Source organism: Myotis davidii, unplaced genomic scaffold, assembly GCF_000327345.1.
Source record: "Myotis davidii unplaced genomic scaffold, ASM32734v1 scaffold299, whole genome shotgun sequence".
In the NCBI taxonomy this organism is placed as follows: domain Eukaryota; kingdom Metazoa; phylum Chordata; class Mammalia; order Chiroptera; family Vespertilionidae; genus Myotis; species Myotis davidii.
Genome location: NW_006293088.1, coordinates 1,224,489 through 1,237,836, shown reverse-complemented (window position 1 = coordinate 1,237,836; position 13,348 = coordinate 1,224,489). Strand labels below are relative to the sequence as shown.

The 13,348-nt window shown below is 56.7% G+C and overlaps 1 protein-coding gene across 1 annotated transcript in view; it reads left to right on the top strand.

The window, feature by feature from the left end:
• The window catches only part of IGSF21 (immunoglobin superfamily member 21), a 119,733-nt gene extending 106,975 nt beyond the window's left edge, over positions 1 to 12,758 (top strand). The window contains exons 5-10 of the mRNA XM_006766771.2: positions 4,293 to 4,408; positions 6,925 to 7,396; positions 10,094 to 10,179; positions 10,613 to 10,805; positions 11,167 to 11,205; positions 12,524 to 12,758. Of these exons, the coding sequence (XP_006766834.1) occupies positions 4,293 to 4,408; positions 6,925 to 7,396; positions 10,094 to 10,179; positions 10,613 to 10,805; positions 11,167 to 11,205; positions 12,524 to 12,597 (980 nt within the window). The 3' untranslated portion in view covers positions 12,598 to 12,758. The remainder of the gene's footprint in view (positions 1 to 4,292; positions 4,409 to 6,924; positions 7,397 to 10,093; positions 10,180 to 10,612; positions 10,806 to 11,166; positions 11,206 to 12,523) is intronic.
• The last annotated feature ends 590 nt before the right edge of the window (positions 12,759 to 13,348 follow it).

Here is a 13,348-nt window from a genome sequence, read left to right as displayed (position 1 = left end):
TAATCAAAGGAAGGGGAAGAAAGGAGGGAGGGGAGAGGCTGATAGTGACATGGGGGAGCATCCATCAGCAGTCGGGGGGCCCTAGGTGTCAGCAGCCCCCTGACTGCCGGTCCTCAGAGCCCTGCCAGGTGAGATGCTGAGCGACATGTTTCTAGGACACAGTGCCTGAGGACTACATTGACGGGCAGAGTGTGGGGAGCCCAGGCTGTCCATGCTGATATTAGCAGCCCTGCTGTGTCATCGTCCATACAACTGAAATCTGTTATTGTCTTATGAGCTTGATTAACTGTACATATTGCTAACACCTGCTCAGAAATATAACGAGGGACGGGAACACGGCTCCCAATCAGGGTCTGTGTGGGTGGCGTGCGTGACTTGGGTGCAGATCTCCAGAATGGGGATGTGTGTGCAATTGAACCGCAAGTGAGTGTGTGTGTGGTTGTGTGTGTGTGTGTGTGTGTGTGTGTGTGTGTTGGGGGAGGGGGACACACCAGTGCTGGGCAAAGAACCCTGGCCTGCATTGGTAACACCAGGGGGCCAGTCCAGGCTTTGCCATCGACTTACAGTGTGACCACAGGCAGATCTCTCCCTCTCTCTGACCTCAGTTTGCTGACCTGTAAATGGAAGGTCTGACCCAGCGCTGTGCACTAGAAATACCGTGCCAGCCACATCTGTGGTTGTAAGCTTTCCAATAACCGCACTGAGAAAAGCTGTAAAGGTGAAATTATTTTTAGTAATCTGTTTACCAAGTTCAACATAGCCCAGATGTTATTTCAACAGGTACCCAATATAAAATATTCATAACGTATTTAGCATTCTTTTTAAAACTGTCTTCAAAATTCCGTGCGTGTTTTGCCCTTACAGCTCATATGAACTTGAAAAAGCCACATCTGAGTGCTCAGGAGCCACACGGGGTGGGTGATGACTGTATTGAACAGGGCCAGGCCGGGGCATTCTCCGGTCTCCTCATTGAACTGTGGGTGCCCCAAAGTGGGAGACCAGGTTTGTTCTCCCAGCCGGTAGCAAGGAGCCTCTGAGAAAGCCTGTTCATAAATAATATTGTGAATAAACGCAGCTGCCATGGGTTGAGTGTACTGTGAAAACGCTTTCAGGCACTTCGTCACTGAATCCTCGCAGGTGCTCTATGATTTCATTCTGCGGGTAAGGAAGTCGAGGTTCAGAGAGGTTAGGTAGCATGCCCAGGGTCACGCAGCCAGGGAGTGGTACCCTGGTCTCTGAACCCTGGGTAGTGAGTTTAGAGCTCACACTCTTAACCGTTGCCCCAGACGACCTCCCTGTATTACAGATAATATGAGTTAACATTGCTGACCTGCCTGGCGGGCTTCCTGTGTGCCAGGCGTCTTGTCGGCATCATCTCAGGTACTCCTCAAAGCCATCCTACAAGGAAGGTTCTATGCACCTGCTTCCTGTTTGCTCCATGAAAGTGAGGAAAAACGAATGGGTGATTTTGAAGGTGCCCGCTGCCTAGCTCTGAGCCTCAAAGAATCTTGGGGGGTGTACTTACACCTCACATGTGCCATCAGGAGCGGTGCCAGAGCTCTATGCCAGACTACTTGGCGTGGTCCCTTCATCTCTGGGGCAAACGAGTTAAGCAGAGCCACCCTCAGGAGCAGTTCTCAAGGGAGCTGGCTTTAAGGCGTCCACAGGGGCGGAGATGTGCCCGGGGAATGCGTGTTCCCAGCGGCGAACAGGTTTACTTGGGGCTCGGGTGCCAGTGGGTCTGGGCTCCTGCCTTCTTCCTGAAGGTCTGGTAGCACAGCTTCGCATCCGAGTTTAGGCTCTGGAGCTGGGTTCAAATCCTGACTCCCTGAACCCAGGCAGGTTGCTTCAGCTCTTTCGTTTTCTCATCTGTAAATGGGAATACATAACCTCACCTCCTAGGCAGTGGTTCTCAACCTTCTGGCCCTTTAAATACCGTTCCTCATGTTGTGACCCAACCATAAAATTATTTTCGTTGCTACTTCATCACTGTCATGTTGCTACTGTTATGAATCGTCATGTAAATATCTGATATGTAGTATGGTCTTAGGCGACCCCTGTGAAAGGGTCGTTCCACCGCCAAAGGGGTCGCGACCCACAGGTTGAGAACCGCTGTGACCTAGAGTAATGGTGAGGATTAAATGAATGAACACAGGCAAGGGCTCCGAAGGGCTTCCTGGCTCATCAGCCTGAGCCGCTCGCTGCGGGCGCTTGCTGTCGGATCCAGGTTTTCAGGGTAGTTCTAGAAACATTAGATTGTGGAATCTGCGACTCCTGGGTAATTGAAGTGTTCGGATGCGTTCTTCCCCCTCGGAGTTCCTACCCCACTTACCATCTGTTTCGTCCCATCTTACACTTAATTACAATTCTCCGCCTATTGTTCTCCCATTGTCTCCCGTTTCTCCGCTTCCCCCGCTGACAGCATGCGGCGGCTGCCCGAATGAATGAATGGCTCCTACCTGGCTCCCTTTCCCTAGACCTTAAAATAGAGTTGCCAGGCGGCTGTCGCCCCCGCCTGCCGGTGAGCTCCTCTCGGTGTCTGCTTCATCACTGGGCGCCTACCGCGAGCACCTGGCACCATGCCCCGCACCTAGTAGGTGTCGGGGAATTGTTTGTCGAATTTAATTAAACTTCACTGGGGTGGAAACCCCCAGCCAGAAGGAAAGGCCTCTTCATTTCCTCAGCTCCCCCCGAAGCTCAGGACCGAGGCCGGATAAGCCGGAACCCACAGGCTTTCCCAAGCGAAGTTCTCAGAGTGTGGCCTTAGGGCTGATTACAAGGGGTTGGGGAGGTAACAGGAGGAATCCCAGGATAGGGAATTCCCACCACGTGCTACATAAGCCCTAGTTTATTGATTAGCTGGTTCTTCAGATATGACTGCCAAGGATGCGTCCCATTTCATAAACTGGGGAACTGAGGCACACAGTTGTTTTTTGTTTTGTTTTTAATACATTTTTTTTATTGATTTCAGAGAGGAAGGGAGAGGGAGAGGGAGATAGAAACATCAATGATGAGAGAGAATCATTGATCGGCTGCCTCCTGCATGCCCCACACTGGGGATCGAGCCCACAATGAGGGCATATGCCCTGCCCAGGAATTGAACTGTGACTTCCAGGTTCATGTCCAAGCTCAACCATTGAGCAACGCCGGGAGGGCCTGAGGCTCACTTGCCCGAGGACATGCAGGCGATGCTGACTTGGCTGGGACTTGGGCCCAGGTGTACCTCATGGCTCCATATGCCCTCGTCTCCATCCCCACGGGGCCTGGAGCCCTGGCTTTGGCAAAGCAGCCAGTGGCAGCTGGTGAGGAGAGCCGGTGGCAGGCAGGACAAAGCACAACCAGCCAGCCCGCCCAGAACAAAGCGTCCTGGAGCCCAGGGCCTGTCAGAGTCGGCCACTTCTTCCTACTGCCCGCCATGGGCATAGCCATCTCTCTGGCCTAAGTTCAGTCTCTTCACAATGCAGCTCAGACCATGTCACTGCTCTTGTTGAAAACCTTCAGTGGCTCCCCACTGCTCTCAGAACCAAGAAGAACAGCTCGGCCCAGGGGTGCACTCGCCAGCCCGCTCTCCGGCGGCTGGGGCAGGGGGAGGAACACACTAGCAAAGAAGCCCTGATCTGTAGCTGTGGCTGATCTGCATGGCGTAGAGACGCCCTCTGTGGCCCGTTTCGAGCTGCCGCGTAACAACTGGCTCACAGAATCCCTGAGAATGCCACAGCGGGCTCTCCCGCAGCTGTGGGAACCTGAGCCAAGGAGCGTGACCCACCGTCAGCCGCCCTGGCCAGTGCCCAGCACATGCCCCCAGTTTTGACACATTCCCCTGGCTCCTTGACCTGCCATCACCAAGGCCTGCCTCCCATCCCTCCTGCTGCCCCCCTCCCCCCGCAACCTGCCGCAGGCTTTTGCACACGCTGTTCCCGCCGCCTGTCATGCTTGTCCCGCACACGTTGCTTCCTCAGGTCACAGTGTAGCGTCACTTCCCGGGCTTGGGCAGTGCCGCTTTACGCTCTGTTCGCCTCCCGGCACCTGGTGCATTTACATGAATGATGTGACCCCGTGGCTCAGGCTCTTATCCACCAGGCTGTGAGCGCCGTGGGGCAGGGCCTCTCTGGACCCAGCAGGGACAACATTCTCACTGCGGTTGATGACAGTGGCAGCTTCTGGGGGGGGCAACATGTGCCCCCACCCCTGCCCAGCACTCAGCAGGGGGCCTGGCCCCTCTTAGGTAGGCGGTGGATTCTTCCTGAACCTTCCAACCGAGCCTTTTTGCTTTTGTGCTTCCCTTCTGGCAGCTCCTCCTACCTCCATCGAAGTGGTGACTGCGGACGCGCCAGCCCCGTTCAACCGCTACCAGGCCCAGAACTTCACGCTGGTCTGCATCGTGTCCGGAGGGAAACCAGCGCCCATGGTGAGTGCCCCTGGGACCACCCTCCCCTGGCTTGGTCAGCTGCATAGTGACGGGGAGAGGGCGAGGGCCGCAAAGTTAACTCTGCCGCATCTGCCTTGGTCTGGCCCTGTCCACTCCGCCAACCCCCTCTCCTGCCCCTGGTCTCTCAGCACTGGGGACCCCACTTCTGCTGGACCCTGGGGTCCTCGAACTACACAGTGGGAGCAGTTTTTAGGGGACCCCAGGATGCAGGCACATGAGGCCCAGAGAGGGGAAGGGACATCTCAGAGTCACCCCTCAGAGTGGGGCAGTAGGCAGGTGGTCATGTCAGAGCTGGGTTCCAGCTCATGTCCTCCAGCCGCAGGTCCAGTGTGGAGGGAGGAAGGAGGAGAACAGAGGGAGGGAAGAAGGAGGGAGGACAGAGATGGGAGGAAAGACAAAAGAGGGAGGGAGGAAGGAGGGAAGGTAAGAGAGGGAGTCCCTGTGTGGGCCAGCTTCCTCCTGCAGCCACTCTCACTGCACTGAGGGCTCGGTCCAGCCCCTGAGCTGTTGCCACGCCGATGCAGGGGCAGGGGTGGAGGGGAGCCACCTCTGAGAGCTGGCTCCAGCCCGGCCTGCCGCATGCGCTGAATGGCCCTGAGCAGGAGGAGCTCCCTTCCGCTGCTCATTCCTGCCAGGAGGTTTAGAGGCTGGACCATGTGCACATTTGTCAGCTTTTTAAGTAGCAGTAGGACCGTTTGGTCTGAATGAAATGCACAGAAGCTCTGTGTATAAAACATTTAACAGTGAAGGGGCACGCGCCTGGACCACTCCCTGAAGCGCCCTGGCCCTTTGGGTTCCACACAGCCACACTGAGAACCTGCGGGCTGCGCCACCCCAAGGCCCCTCCAGTGCGCACGTGGCGGAGGACTTTAGGGCTCAACCCTGAGAGTTTCTTGCGTCACTAGGATCAGTGAGGGGTGGGTAGGAAGGGTGAGAGTTCAAGGTGGAGGCTCGGCATCCCAGACCCTGCCTATCTCACAGGCATCGTCCAGTGGGGTGACCGGGGGGCTCAGGCCAGCCTCACCCAGCTGCCCAGGACAGGGCAATAAACAGGTGCAGAAAGACCCAAGACAGCGGGCAGGTGCACGCAGGCCCAGGCGGGGCAGTGGGCAGGTGCAGAGAGGCCCGGGCAGGGCAGTGGGCAGGTGCAGAGAGGCACAGGTGAGGCAGTAAATAGGTGGGCAGAGATGAGCCTTTGGTGAGGCCCATTGCTCTCCACTCACACCTGTATCCCGAGGGGACAGCTAACTAGGCACCTTCAAAGCCAGCACTGGTGGGAGCAGGACATGGCCCCGCGTGTCCCACAAAGAGGTCTGGCCTCCCTGAAATCAAGCAAGTTGGTCTTTTTCTCCAAAGAAAAACTCATGTTTCCAAGGGGCTGAAAGGAAGTTTCCTCATGGCACTGCAGCTGTGGGAACACCCCTCCCCTGGCCTGCCTGCTCCTACCATTAAGGACACGGCACTAAAACATTCCAATATATATAGTAAAAAGCACATATATACGTATTCCTCATCTTACATTTGCCTGAAAGGTCAGAATTTGAAAGAATTCTTTGATATAAATAACAAATGTGCTTCTGAAGCACTTTTCAAAAAAACAAAAAAGAAAGAAAGAAAAAACCCAAATCAGCCTATTACGTGTATAGGAGATTCTTCGTTGGAGCTATAAACTCTGACAGATTCTCTGCGCTGCACACTCCACTTCCTCCCCCGCCCCCTGCCTCTCCTCAGGCATCCTCCTCCCCTCCCCTCCTCCCTCCTTCCACCCTCCTCCTTTTCCCCCTCCCCTGCACCAGCATCCTGAAAGCTGCTTCCGTCCCTCTGCACTCCCTGTCTCCCACTATTTATTTATCTGATTTATTAAAAATACACCCAATCCCGCAGGCCCCTGGGCACCTGTACGGAAATAAAAAGACAGCAAATTAAATTAAATGCCGCCTCTCAAAACTTAAATTCCTCCCTAGCAGAGAAAGCAAGGAGCCGGTCCCTTTCACCTCCTCCCCCGCACCTAGCTCCCTCCCCCCCACACACCTGCTCTCTCCTCCTCCAAAACCTGCAAAGGGACCACACGCACAGAGCTCCTTTCCTCATCCTGCCCACGTGTCGTTCCTCTCCGCACCCTCCACCTGCTCTCCCATCCACTTGCTCTCGCCAGCTGGGCACAGACCACCCCTTGGTGGCTGACTGACTGTCCAGGGCCCTTCTGTCCGCTCCCTGCTTCTAGTCATCCCACACCCCATGAAGTAGGGAAACTGTGGCTGGGAGGTGGTAAAGATGGGCACAGCCCCTGCCCCCTGGACCTGCCCATCCTCTTGAACCACACGACTCTGTCTGGGATGCTGGAGGGACATGAACCAGGAGGTCCACCTGGAAGGCTACCAGGAGGAGGAGGCTCCGGAAGGACCCGCCTCCTGCAGCTACACCCTCTGAGAGCCCAGTGGGAGGTCGAGGTCATCCGCACAAAACCTTTTCCTGTACCTTCCTTGTCATTTCAGGTTTATTTCAAAAGAGATGGGGAAGCCATCGACGCGGTGCCGCTGGCAGAGCCGCCGGCGGGCTCTGGCCCCCTCCAGGACAGCAGGCCCTTCCGCAGCCTCCTGCACCGAGACCTGGATGACACCAAGGTGCAGAGGTCACTGTCCCTGATGGACACTGAGAACCGGGGTGGGCGTCCCTCCACGGAGCGCCCCTCCCTCGGCCTGACCCCAGACCCCAGCATCCTCCTCCAGCCGACCACCGAGAACATCCCCGAGACGGTGGTGAGCCGCGAGTTCCCCCGCTGGGTCCACAGCTCTGAGCCCGTCTACTTCCTGCGCCACAGCCACACCCCGGGCAGCGACGGCACCGTGGAGGTGCGAGCCCTGCTCACCTGGACACTCAACCCGCAGATCGACAACGAAGCCCTCTTCAGCTGCGAGGTCAAGCACCCCGCGCTGTCGATGCCCATGCAGGCAGAGGTCACGCTGGGTAAGGTGTGGGGCGCCCTTCTGCAGGCCCCCTGCAGAGCGGGGGTTGGGAAGCCTTGGAGTAGGGCCCTGGGCGGCTGGTCGTCATGGAGACAGGGAGGCGGTGGAGCAAACCGCACTCAGGGTCAGGCACGGAGGGCAGAGTCTGCGTTTGTAAGGAGCTTTGCTGAGCTGGATAGGAGAGCATGGGAGATCCCAGGGACGCCCACAGAGGTCGCTGGGTAAGGTCAGGACATGAGAGGTCACTGGAGTTTGGTCCATCAGGATGGAGAATATGCATCAGTGTTAGAAAACATGGAAGGCTTTTGCCCTGGACGGACAGTGTGGCTTAGTTGGTTGAGCACCATCCCTTGCACCAAAAGGTCGCTGGTTTGATTCCCAGTCAGGGCACGTGCCCAGGCTGCCACTTCAGCCCCCGGTTGGGGTTCGTGCAAGAGGCAACCAATCCACATGGATGTCTCTCTCTCTCTCCCTCTCTCTTCCTCTCTCTCTAAAATCAATAAAAACTTTTTAAACCCATGGAAGGTTTTCAAGGTTGAAAATGGACCGTGGGAAGCAGAGGGAGGTTTGCTGGGCGAGTGAACACAGGGCCGGGCCTTCCCAGGGACAGTGGCTGAGTCGGGTCACAGGAAGGTCAGGGGAGGTTTTCCCATCACAGCTGGGGACACAGGAGGCGACTGAGGTTTTCTGTGTGAAATGAAAGACTCATTGGCTCAGGGGAAGAGGTTTTCTGCGTGGAATGGAAGGTCCATTGGCTCAGGGGCAGTTACCAGGTAATGGTCAGGGACATGGCAGACCAGAGGCCGGGGGGATCGGGGTTCCTTTCTTCGGGGGCCTGTGTGCCCAGGTCCAAGCCTGAGGGGTGGAGATGGGCCTTTAGGAAACAGGGCCCTGAGGAGTCTGACCTGGAAGGGGGAAGGTGTCTGCCCTGACCTTTAGGGGTTCAGGCCTCTCCTGGACGTGGGTGCCCTTCCCCGCCCTCTGCTGGCCGCAGCCCGACAGTGCGGCCCCCGCAGGACAAAGTGGACAGAATAGCTCAGGGCCACACTGCCCGCCCCATGCAGCGCTTCCCACCTGCTGACCGACCCACAGGGAGTTAACAAAGAAGGCGGAAAGTGACTGGAGCCCCCTAAGTTTGCGTTTCCGTGGGGCGATCTCGAAAGGTCGTGAAGTTCAATGAGATCTTGCAAAGGCGTGAGCACAGGGCCCGCGCTTCTGTGCCCTGACAGATCTCGGCCCTCAGACCTCTGCCTCCTGATTTTCCCACCATCCAGGGCGGGGTGGACACTGGTCGTTATCATCGTTCCCAGTTGCACTGGGGGAGTGCCAGGTGGTGTGACTGGGCCGGGGCACACAGAATAGACCAGAACTTGCTCTCTGCCTCCCGGGCCAGGACCCCCCTCGCTCCTGTGGGTGCGGCCTCAGAAACCAACCACAGGCCTTATCTGCCCTTCCCCGCCTCAAAGCAGGCCCAGCTCTTCCCAATGAGGCTTTGTCCGCCTCCTGGGGCACCTCAGATGTCTTGCTTGTGATTTAATTAACAGTCCTTTGGTCTCCTTCTCAGAGAAGGAAGTTGGCAGGGCCTGGGAGACCACCCACATGGCCTGCTGCTCGGAGCATCTGAGTGGGAAGGAGAGGGTAGGCTAGGCGAGCAGGCAGGGGCGGGGGAGGTCCCAGGCCAGCCCGGGACCCGGGACAGAGCTTTCTTCTCCAATAACTCGGTGAGGTGTTCACAGAGAGTGGCCCTGGCCTGCCACTCTGGTCAGAACACTATGGCCCAGGAAGCTACCAAATCTGTCCCCAGCTCCCACCCTCCTCACCCCCTGACCCTCTGCCTCAGTGCCACCCTCTGGCTGTTCCCTCCTCCTGGAATCTTCCCGTCCCAGCGGAAATGTCACCTCCTTGGAAGAGATACTGACCACTACCCCCCCTAGCGGGATTCTGTGCATAACGCCACATGCCCTGGTCGTTTCTTCTCTGGGTACTTGTTTGCAACTAAGTCATAAGCTCAAGTCAGCGGGCACTTGGTTTGATCACCGTTGTGCCTAGCCCTGCCCCACAGCCTGGCACAGGGTTGGCTCGATAATCACTTGTTGAAAGATTGAATGAATGAGTGAGTGAGTGAATGACTCTGGGGCAGAGTCCTGCCCTGAAAGTGAGGAAAGGTGGAAAGCTGGCTGTGTGACCCCTCTGTTACCCATGGGCCTCGGTTTCCCCATCTGAAACCTGAGGGGATGGACCCAGCGATCCCAGTGGCTCGTCCATCCTGATGTTGTCTGTCCACAGGACAGCGGTGCCCTGGGCCATCTGTCTCCCACGTTCAGAGGTGCAAGGGGGCTTTTGAGAAGTGACACAAGGGCATAAGGAAGAAGGGCAAGGAGGACAGAGATCCAGGATCCCCCACACCTTGTCCACTGGGGCAGACAAGGTGTTCTGTGCACCATTGAATCTCCAGCTCCCAGCCAGGGTCTGATTCGTCGTCGCAGGGGCTTGGGGAATGTGTGCAAATGAACGCAGGCAGGCTCGAATGGATGAATGAATGAATGAATGAATGATGAGCATCCTGGAACTGGACTAGAACTGGACTGGCTCTTTCTCCTCCATTTCCCTGCCCCTGCTTTCCTTGCCCAGTCTCCCCGACTCCACACACACACACACACACACACACACCTCTGACCTGGTCTTCTTCTCCCTACAGTTGCCCCTAAAGGACCCAAAATCGTGATGACACCCAGCAGAGCCCGGGTCGGGGACACAGTGAGGATTCTGGTCCATGGATTCCAGGTCAGCCTCTCTCAGAGCTCCTGGGAGGGTGTGGGAGGTGGGAGGGGCCCCAGTCAGGCACTGGGCTCTGAGACCCTCCCCGCCACCTCCAGCCCAGCCAGTGGGCCTCTGTCTGCTAATCTGTCTGATACCCTCCCCGCCACCTCCAGCCCAGCCAGCTTCCGTCTGCTAATCTGTCTGGCAATTCAATGAGAAAGGACATGAGGTTCCTGTGTTTTTGCTTACCCATCTAGAACCCGGGGTAGACATGCCTCATGGACTTGACCTTCTCTCCACCCCTAAGTCCTTTTCTGCCTGGTGTGGCAGGAAGCCCCTCCTAACCTGCCTGATTAGCATGTGTCCCCAGGCCTGGCCGGGCCGTGGCTCTGAGCCCTCGCTGCTCTGGCAGAATGGCTCCTCCTGTGACCAGACTTCCCCCTGCTCTGGCCAACAGAACGAGGTCTTCCCAGAGCCCCTGTTCACATGGACGCGGGTCGGGAGCCGCCTCCTGGACGGCAGCACCGAGTTCGACGGGAGGGAGCTGGTGCTGGAGCGGGTTCCTGCCGAGCTCAACGGCTCCATGTACCGCTGCACAGCCCAGAACCCGCTGGGCTCCACCGACACGCACATCCGGCTCATCGTGTTCGGTACGCTGCGCCCAGCTGGGGAGCGGGAGGCCCACCCAGGGCTCTGGCTGACAGTGCCTGAGGACGGGGGACAGAAAGGGCCTGAGAGGGTGCCCCACAGGGAGGCACTGGGATTACAACCAGAGGTCTGTGGGTTCAAACCCCAAGTCCACCACTTAGCAGCTGGGCAAACTGGGGCAAATGGCATAACCTCCCTCAGTTTCTCCATCTGTACAATGGGGCTGCCACCTCCAGCCCACAGGGGCGTGTCCACACCAAGACAGCACGTGAAACTGCACGGCAGGTGTGGGACAGAGGGGTGCTCCTTTACTGCGCTCCGAAGCCATCCACTCTCTGATTCTCTTTCTGTTCGTTCCCACAGAAAACCCAAATATTCCAAGAGGAATGGAGGACTCCAATGGTAAGTTTCCATTCAGCTCCTTGCTGGAAAGTGTGATTTTCAAGGCTGGAAGTTCTGGTCCCCAAACCTCCCATTGCCTCCCCCTGCCCCGCCCCCCTCAGGCCTTGGCAGGAGACGGGCCTCTAGTTCACAGAGTGGGCCCTAAGGAGTGGGTCAGGCGTGGGCCCTGAGGCAATAAAGGGGACTCGGCACCCCAAAGTAGCAGCAGGGATTTCCAGCGACTTAGTGTGTCCCCAACACCATCCACAGCGAGCGACTCCAGTTTTTTTTAAATCCTCATCTGACTCTCTAGGGCAGTGGTTCTCAACCTTCCTAATGCCGCGACCCTTTAATACAGTTCCTCATGTTGTGACCCAACCATAAAATTATTTTTGTTGCTACTTCATAACTGTAATGTTGCTACTGTTATGAATTGTCATGTAAACATCTGATATGCAGGATGTATTTTCATTGATACAAATTGAACATAATTAAAGCATAGTGATTAATCACAAAAACAATATGTAATTATATATGTATTTTCCAATGGTCTTAGGCAACCCCTGTGAAAGGTTTGTTCGACCCCCAAAAGGGTCTCGACCCACAGGTTGAGAACCGCTGCTCTAGAGAGAGTGGGAGGGAGGGAGAAGAGGGGGAGAGAGAGAGAGAAACATTACCATGAGAGAGACACATCGATTATTTGCCTCCTGCTCACACCCCGACCAGGGCCAGGGATCATACCTGCAATGGAGATACATGTCCTGGGCTGGGAATCGAACCAGTGACCCTTCGGTCACACCAGTGACACTCTAACTGCTGAGCAAACTGGCCAGGGCAGCACCTCCAGTGTTTTTAGCTCAACTTCCTGATCCCAGGGACACATGTCCAGTCTGGACAATGGGGCTGTGCCTGGGGCCCGGGACCACTCCGGAGGGTAGTTGGGAGCACGGACAGCTAGCTCTGCTTGGGCGCTTCAGACTGCCCTCCCAGGATTCCCCCAATCTGGGCACCACCCCAAGGGACCCAGGAACTGCTCCCAGGCCACCAGCCCTCCTGTCCCCACATTGGGCCCATCTCACAATTCAGAATGGAGGCCCCCAGTCCCGGTGCCCACTGGAGGGTCCTGATGGCCAACATGGAGCCTGCCCTCAGCCCAGCAGGCCCAGGGCAATGAAGGGGTCACCTCAGGTGGGACAGGCGGCCGCGCTGGGCTCGGATGCAGTGCCTCCTGAGGCTGAAGTCCTGACGCTGCTCCCCTGTGAGCTCCGCGTCCCCAGGCTCCATCAGAGAGCACGGCGGTGGGTCTGCGGGCTCTGACCTGCTCCCTGCGCCGGCACAGGTTCCGCCTCTGGCCCTGCTGGTGTCCGGCTCACCCTGGTGCTCGCCCTGACAGTGGTCCTGGAGCTGACGTGAAGGCTCGGCCCGGCTCCCGCCACTCCACCCGGCACGGACGCCTCTGCGATCGCTTTTCATTTCTTTTCTAAACTATTTCCAGTCTTGTTCTTAGTCTCTTTCTGTCTGTGTCTTGGCTTCTTCAGTCGGTTTGATTAAAACAAACAGAACGATTTTCCCCACCTGGGTCTGTGGCTCTGTGTTCTTCATTCGTTCTATCGCGGCAACTGGGTGCCTCCTGGCCCCCCAGCATCGAGACAGGCACGGGGTGGAGGGACGTGACGAAGGAGATGGAGCATGTTCCTCCCTGGATGAGGGGCGGAGATGCAGCTCAGTCTCGTGCATATCCTAACAGCCAGGAGTGGGGAGTAGCCAGAGTCGTTCAGGAAATTAAAGGTTCCTGTGGGCCAAGTGTAATGGTCAGCTGTTGCCACAACAATGCTGCATAACAAACCAACCCACATTTGCAGCTCAGTCTCGTGCATATCCTAACAGCCAGAGTCATTCAGGAAATTAAAGGTTCCTCGGGACCAAGTGTAATGGTCAGCTGTTGCCACAATAATGCTGCATAACAAACTGATCCACATCTCAGTGGCCTGTGACAACAAGCATTTATGATTATGTTACTATTCAGGATGAAGTGGTAAGGCTGATCCAGTCTGGGCTCGGTGGACCCCTCTGCTTCAGGTGATGAGTAGAATATTCTCACTTCCTGTTGTTCCTAAATTCCTGGCTAGCCTCCAGGCTGGGGGTTGGGCTCAGGTCTCCTGCA